At 53.0% G+C, this 7,467-nt stretch overlaps 3 protein-coding genes across 3 annotated transcripts in view; 1 reads left to right on the forward strand and 2 right to left on the reverse strand.

Annotated features, from left to right (window-relative positions):
* Positions 1 to 18: 18 nt before the first annotated feature.
* Positions 19 to 4,000, reverse strand: M430DRAFT_45981 (hypothetical protein). Its single transcript, XM_024867811.1, has 2 exons — positions 483 to 4,000; positions 19 to 385 (listed from the first exon to the last, which is right to left on the reverse strand). Exons 1-2 carry the CDS (start codon positions 3,692 to 3,694, stop codon positions 88 to 90), a joined length of 3,510 nt encoding a protein of 1,169 aa, XP_024716828.1. The 5' UTR covers positions 3,695 to 4,000; the 3' UTR covers positions 19 to 87.
* A 393-nt stretch (positions 4,001 to 4,393) lies between these two features.
* Positions 4,394 to 6,724, forward strand: M430DRAFT_148398 (hypothetical protein). The gene has a single exon (XM_024863121.1). It carries the CDS (start codon positions 4,657 to 4,659, stop codon positions 6,508 to 6,510), a length of 1,854 nt encoding a protein of 617 aa, XP_024716829.1. The 5' UTR covers positions 4,394 to 4,656; the 3' UTR covers positions 6,511 to 6,724.
* A 38-nt stretch (positions 6,725 to 6,762) lies between these two features.
* The window catches only part of M430DRAFT_193879 (hypothetical protein), a 2,092-nt gene continuing 1,387 nt past the window's right edge, over positions 6,763 to 7,467 (reverse strand). The window contains exons 2-3 of the mRNA XM_024864063.1: positions 7,104 to 7,343; positions 6,763 to 7,028 (exon numbers count right to left, since the gene is read on the reverse strand). Coding sequence (XP_024716830.1) covers positions 6,897 to 7,028; positions 7,104 to 7,343 — 372 coding nt within the window. The 3' untranslated portion in view covers positions 6,763 to 6,896. The remainder of the gene's footprint in view (positions 7,029 to 7,103; positions 7,344 to 7,467) is intronic.

Raw genomic sequence — 7,467 nt, forward strand, 5'->3', positions numbered from 1 at the left:
AACCCCCCCCCCCCCCCCCCCCGTTTTGTTTTGTTTTAACTTTGATCGTTTTTACCTTCTTTCTTTCTTTCTTTCTTTGCATTTTCCTTACACCAACGCACCTCTTCCACCGACCCTGAGCAATGCCGCTTTCTGCGCGGCGCTGATGGTGAGCTCTGGGATCCTCTTCTTTCCGGGACCCGTGGGCGCTTCCAGGAAGCCGACCCCCAGCAGGTACGAGATGTACTTGCCCATGATCTCCTCGTCGACGCGGCCGCCGGCCGAGAGATCCTCGCCCGTGAACTCCTGGTCCGCGCGCAGCGCCGTCGCCGCGTTGGTGTCGTCCATCTCCGGAGCGATCGTGTCGCCGGGGAGGTCGGTCGTGGCGAAGTGGTAGAGGGGCATCCTGTTTTTTTTTCAGTACGCGTTAGCAAGATAGATCACCCCGGATTGTGTTATTGTGCCCGAGATTGGGTGTTGGGGGTGGGGGTAAGAGTACGTACAGAGCATGTTGTTCTTTCCCCTCGGTCGCGGCGTACTCCTCCAGCTTCTTCTTCCACTCCGCATACTCGACTTCTGGAACATCGTAGCCATACGTCTGCAGCGTGGCGAGGTACTGGCTAAATGTCAATCTTGGGTGGCTCGTGACCTGGGCCACAGCTAACGGCGTCTTCGGCGGGTTCAGTGCTGAAGCTACGACGACCCTCGCGACATGGTCGACGGGGACCTGGTTAACAGTGTTCGCGATCCTGGGTCGGCAGCCAAGTTGGATACATCCCTTCGCCATCCGGATCAGGAAATCATCCGTGTTGGTGACACCGGATGTCTTGTGCCCGGTCACATATCCGGGTCGGATAATCGTACCGCGGAGGCCACGGGAACCAGCGGCGCGGACGAGATGTTCAGCCACCCATTTGGACTGCCCGTATCCGGTCCCCAGACCGGTAGTGCTACCCGACAGATCATCGTCCTCGGAAACGCCATTACCGCCTTGAGCGACCGAGTCTGCGGACAGCTTGACGTAGTACGGTGTGTCGAGCACAGAAGTAGATGAGACGAAGGCAAGACGCTTCGGTATTCCGGTTGCGCAAAGAGCAAGGATGTCGAGCGTCCCTTGAACGTTTGCTGGTTTGAGGTTGGAATAGGGGTAGACCCAGTGGACGAGGGCGCCATTGTGTATAATGATGTTCGCTTCCTGAGAGATTTGGTTCCAGGTAGATTCAGAGAGACCTAGGCGCGGGTCGCCGAGATTGCCCGTCACGCAGGTGATTCGAGAGGCCCATGAAGGATCCCAGACACCATAGGCCTCACAGGTTTGAATCACTCGATCAAGTGCCGCAGCAGAGTCGAGAGCTCGCACGTGAGCGATCACTTTGATGGGTGGTGAAGTGCGAGTTAAGAGGTCAGAGAGAATATAGGCGCCGAGGAAACCAGTGGCCCCTGTGAGGAAGACGGTGAGAGGAGTAGACGGTGATATCTTCTCATCGGCGGATGGAAAGCTTGCGGGGACATTTTTGAGTAGTATCTTCGCATCTGATGCATAGTCCTCAGCCGCATCCGCATGCCCATTAACTTCGCCATTGGCGCCTGAAAGCCTCCGGTCGATCTGAGCGGCAAAAGCCTTGAGGCTTGAATTTTGGAAGACAACACTCATGTTGATATTGAGACCAGTCCATTTGCGGTTGACCTTGAATAGCATTTGTTGAGCCAGAATACTGTGGCCTCCAATATCGAAGAACGAATCATCTGGGCTGATGGTGCGCTCGTCGATGGTCGGGATTAAGGAACCCCAGATACTTGCAACCTCCTTTTCGGTATCGGAAAGGTCCACTAAAGCGCCCTTCGGTCTTGCGGCTGCCAATTGTGCAGCGTCAGGGAATGGAAGAGCTGGCTTGTCTTTCTTGCCGTTCGGATTGAGTGGGAATTTCTCCAGGGGAATGATGACTTCAGGAATTGCATATGTGGGAAGCTTGGTTCTCAAGTACTTCTTGATATCGTCTCCCAATGGCCAGAATCGTCGAAGCCTGCCTTGCATTCCCTCGCCAGAAGTATCATCCTTCACATTATTCTCCTTCAACCATTCCGGCCATCTCCGCATGTCAGGCACAATGTAGCTAACAAGTGTTTGCTCCTCATCCTTGTTCCTTCGGACCAACGTAACATTGTCGAGGACCATCTCGTGATCAGAGAGATACTTGTCAATCTCACCAAGCTCAATTCTAAAGCCACGGATCTTGACTTGGTCGTCAGCTCGCCCAACACACTCAACATCCCCGCTAGGCATATATCGACCCAAGTCACCGGATCGGTACATGCGATCTCTTGGTCCCTTGTAAAATTCTCTCCATGGTTCCTCAGAGAGAGGCTTTGCAATTTTCTTGTCCTCCTCCACCCACCGGGAGTTGTCCACAAACCAGCTATCCACGAATTTGGTCTTGGTGAGCTCGTCATTTCCAAGATAGCCTTCGGCCAGACCCGCGGCACGAACGTAGATCTCACCAATTTCGCCAACATCGCAGATCCGATTGCGATTCTCTCGGTCAACAATGAGCAATTGCACATCCTTCATTCCCTTGCCAGCAGGGATGATATTGCCCATCTTCTCGAGGTAATGCTCATCGGAAGATTTACTAGGGATCTCGTAGTAGCTGACTGCTCGTTGCGTTTCAGTCGTGCCATACATATTGACTATAAAGACGTTGTCGGCCAGCCCTTGCAAAGCTCTGCAGTCCCGCTTGATTAGGATATCCCCGACGAAGAAAGCATGATGAAGTGCAGGGAATTTAGCACTAGCTCCACCGACTAAGATCTGACCCATGGCAGGAGTCAAGTGAGTGACAGTAGCACCATGTTCTCTCATCCATTCGGCAAGCCTTTCATGCTGAATATCATCCTTTGAAGGGACCAGTAATTGAGCGCCCAAGAAAAGCGGAGTGAAGATATCTCTCTGAATGGGATCATGGGCAATTCCGCTCAGCATTGTGAACTTGTCGTTCTTGGTCAGGTTGAATCTCTGTGCCATCCAATCGAAGTAGTAAGCAAGTGAATAATGTCGTCCTCGGACACCTTTCGGCCGCCCTTCAGACCCAGATGTAAATGACAGGGTGGGTGTTGAATCTGGTCCGACCACAATACCAGGCCCTTTGGCCTTCAAAGACTGCTGGTCTCTCAGAACGTCCTTTCCGTCAAGGTTTCCCCCGACAAGAGTGCCATCGTCCTTAAGTTCCAAGCCGGGGACCTCGGTCCGCAGGTTCAAGTTCTCCTTGATGAAATTTCGAACCTTTCCAGTCAGTTGACCAGCTTCTCTCGTTGCCTTTTCAATAACCACCAAGGCTCTCGGTCTAGCCACATCAAGGTAGATATTTTGTCGGTCAGGTGGGTATGAAGGGTCAATAACCGAAAACACTGCTCCAGCCTTCAAGATGCCCATGACGGTGACAACCAGATCGACACCACGATGGCTGTAAGACATCACCACCTCCCCACGCTGGATACCGCTCTGCACCAGATGGTGGGCCAGGATATTTGAGGCCTCATTGATTTGACGGTACGTGAATTCCCGCCGGGGAGACGAACCTGAAGCCGTCTCGACTACACATAGCCGGTCTGGGTGTGCTTCCGCATTGGTGGCGAAGATATCTTGGATTGCTCCCCGGAAAGCAGACCAATGTAGATCCGCCGTAGGGTCCGGCAGGTGAGTTTGCGTTGCGGCCATGATGGAGCGAGGCAATTGACTTTTTGACTCTATGAAGACAAAGATGATAGAAGAAACTAAGCCGCCCCGGACTTCATGAATTACCTAACAGGGATTGAGCCCGGATTGAGTGCTGATTGTGCGGTCCCAAAGCGGTAAGCTACACGCTTCACCAACTTAATGATGCAGACCGTGGAAAATCAGACGGATGGGAGAGTGAGCGTTTGTATAAACAAGCTTGTGGACCTCGAGAGAGAGGATACGTGAGAGCAGAGACCTTTACGGGCCAAAATCCTCGGTTTTGCAAAGGTGGGAGGACGTGGAATGTGAATATCACGAAAACAGTCAGATAAATCAAAAATGCCCCTTCGCAGCCGAGTCACACTTTCAGCCTCGCGGGGGAAAAAAATTGAATCTCTGGTGCCGTCATCGGAGGCACGTGCCGTTCCTCCGCTTACTAACCATGCTAGAGAGACCCCCTGGCGTGTGCCTGGCGAACCCGACTGAGCGAGCACCAGCCACTCATTCACCAGCCACCAGGCCTAAATAAATGCCTTAGGCGAAGACGAGCCACGCGTGCACGGGTGATAAAGAGCAAAAGTACTGTACACGGTACTCGATTTGATCTTCGCCTCTGGATGTGCTTTTTGTAGAGATAGGCGGCCAATCTATTCTCCTCCTGCTCCTCGTCTTTCGTTATTGATTCTCCTCTTTTCTTCTCCCCTGCCTCGTTCATTCCTTGGAGGCTTTGTGTTTATCTCTCGAGGAACCCATTCTGATCGATTCGAGCCTTGGGAGGCGGCGCCAGCGAGGAAAAGGGGCATCTCCAGCATCGAGAGGCTGAGCGAGAGAGCAAGCAAGAGGGGGAGAGAGAGAGAGACTAGAGCCGCTTCACGACTTCGATACCCACGACCTAGGCCGGTCTTGATGTTCTCCCGTTACCTCTAATTTGTCTGCCGTCATCAACCCCCCGAATCTTCAAAATGCCCGTTCAACGCAGGATCTTCGGTCGTCCAATCCCCGCTATGTCTCCACGACGAATGGCAGTCCTACTTGGCACAATTGCCATCTTTGCAGTCCTAACTCTGGTCTTCACCCTGCCAAGCTCAATACCAGCGGGCCCCTCGTTGGGCAAATTCACAGACCATAAGATTTCGCTCCCGAAGCTGAAGCATATCCCGTCCCCAAGCATTCTCAATCCTTTTCGGCAAGCAGCGCATGCACCACCGGTACAGAAGAATAGCACGAACGGGGAATCATCGTGGTACAGCAATTGGAACTGGCTGAGTCCCTTTTCGTCGTCTGTCACGCTGGATGAAAATCGATCGCTGCTCCCACCTCTGCCTGATCGGCCCCCAATCTATACATATTACGATCACACCATAGAGAAGGAACAAGAGCTCAAGGATGCGGAGAATGCGGTTCTTCTTACATGGAGGAAGGCCTGGTGGGCACAAGGCTTCAAGCCGATCATTTTGAGCCCGGCCGAGGCTATGAATAACCCTTTATACACCGAACTTCAGATGAAGCAGCTCGAGGCTCCCATGATGACTGAAATGTCGAAATGGTTGGCTTGGGAGAATATGGGAACAGGGATGTTGTGTCATTATTTGACTCTACCTATGGGGTCTAATGAGGATCCATTGCTGACCTTTCTGCGGCATGGCGAATATCCCATGTTGACTCGATTTGACAACCTGGGGAGTGGACTCTTCGCAGGATCAAAAGCTGATATAACAGCTGCCGTGAAGAAAGCTTTGGCGAATCCGGAGTTGAAGGCGGCGAAGGACTTTATCAGCGCAGTTCCCCCAGAGACCTTCGAGATCGACCCCAAACACGATGCCTTGGCTTATTACAACGATGAAACCGTGGCCGACAAATACCCCAAAATTGCAGGGGATATAGTTGGAAATGGAGCAAAAGGACTGCTCGTTCTGAACCAGCTCATGATCTCTCATCTACACGGCACGTGGCAGAACATCTTCAACAGAGGCATTGCTGTCGTCAAGCCGCATCCTGACCATATGTCATATGCGGTTCATCCGGCTCGGAGACTAGCCGAGTTCCTCGCGCAGTGCCCTGAATCCCCAATGCCATCTTCATGTCCCCCGAACAGGCCAAAGTGCAAGCCTTGCGTCGCATCTACGCCGCTCAAGATCTCAACACCGCCAGCGTATCGCAACACATCAGACCTGTATACCATTGGCACCGTCCCACACCCATATACAATGGCTGTCCTGACCGCGTTCAGAGACGACATCAGCATCCCGTGGATTCGCCGAGAATCACCACGGGATCCCTGGGTCACCGCTCTGACCAAAGAGCTCCTGGGCACCGGTGTATCTGGCGCGCCTCGTGTAATCAAATTCAAAGAAGCCGTCGCCAGCCAGTACGGCACTGCTCACTCTCTATGGATTACTGCTGAGGGGGACATGCCTGATGACCTAGATTGGCATTTTGGATTCGCCATCCCGCGCAACGCTACCGACAACGGAAGATCCGAAACTCCCGTCCCTGGCCCAGAGCGGCGACCGCCTGTCGAACATGATTTCAAAGATGGACCGGTCCCAACTGAGGCTGAGCTGGAGAAGGAGAAGGCGTTATTGAAGAGAGCGAAAGAATTCGGGGAGGCGCGGACGGCGGACGAGGAAAAGATCCGGGGTGCTATCGAGGCGTGGAATCTGGCAGATACCGAGGCGTGGAAATTCGCGAGAGCATTCCTGGCACGGAGCAGCGTGGAGAGAAAGAAGTGGGAGGAGGAGGAGAAGAAGTACGCCGGAGGAGCAGGAGCGGAGAGGGGCAAGAGTGAAGGATGGGGAAGATGGTTTGACGATTAGATGCCAACTCGCAAGCCTTGCCTTTCATATGTCAATGAATAATAAATATCACGATACAACTGGTCGGGGCGTTCTGGAGCTGCTGTATGAGGTAAAGAAGTGTAATACTAGCTAAGATAGACAAAGAACACGGAACGTACACGAAATTCGAACTGGAGAGAGAGAGGGATGTTGAGATGCCCGTCTCAGTCCGCAGGGAGTTGAAGACCCGGTGCAAAAAGCAAGCGACATCAAGCCATCAGAGAACAAAACGCAAAGGAACAGACAGAAAGCAATGAGGATGTTGAGATCCCCCACGTACACAACACAACACAACACAAACGCTCCCCTAGCTGTTGAAACCCCTGATTCTAAAGCGCATACACCCCCCCCCTCTCCTTCGATATCTAAACCAAAGTATCACCACCCATCTCCCCGCTCAACTCACGACTCGTGACTCCTCTCCTCGTATCTCCTCCCATCTCTCCACTCATCTCTCTACTTCCTAAACCCTCCCTCCTAGCACCCTTCCATTTCTTCTCCACATCATCATCCTCTTTTCTCTCCCCCCCAATTCCCATCCCAACATCCCTGTCCCCTCCCATTTCCTCTCCCGTCCCATCCCGCTCCGCGATCATCTCACGAATATGTTTATTCAACCACACGCCACGCAGCTGCTGCTCTGTCATATCCCTAGCACCCGCGATATACCCACGACATGTGGCGGCGCCGCACAAACATGTGAAGCCTTGAGCCATGGCCCACTCGGTGCTAGGGTAGAAAAATGTTAGTTCGTCGCCCGGTCGCAGGCCGCGAGGCCCGACGCGTACTTGGAGTGCTGTGGTGTCGAAGATCTATTGCTGGGCCGAAGGGAGGGAGTTAGTGGGGGGTGCTTTGCTATGTTTGTGTGTGGGGTTGGGTATGTATGTGGGGTATGTGAGGTGTTGGGGGTAAGGTAGGGAGGGATTGAGAAAAGGG

Source organism: Amorphotheca resinae (assembly GCF_003019875.1).
Source record: "Amorphotheca resinae ATCC 22711 unplaced genomic scaffold M430scaffold_14, whole genome shotgun sequence".
Classification (NCBI taxonomy): domain Eukaryota; kingdom Fungi; phylum Ascomycota; class Leotiomycetes; order Helotiales; family Amorphothecaceae; genus Amorphotheca; species Amorphotheca resinae.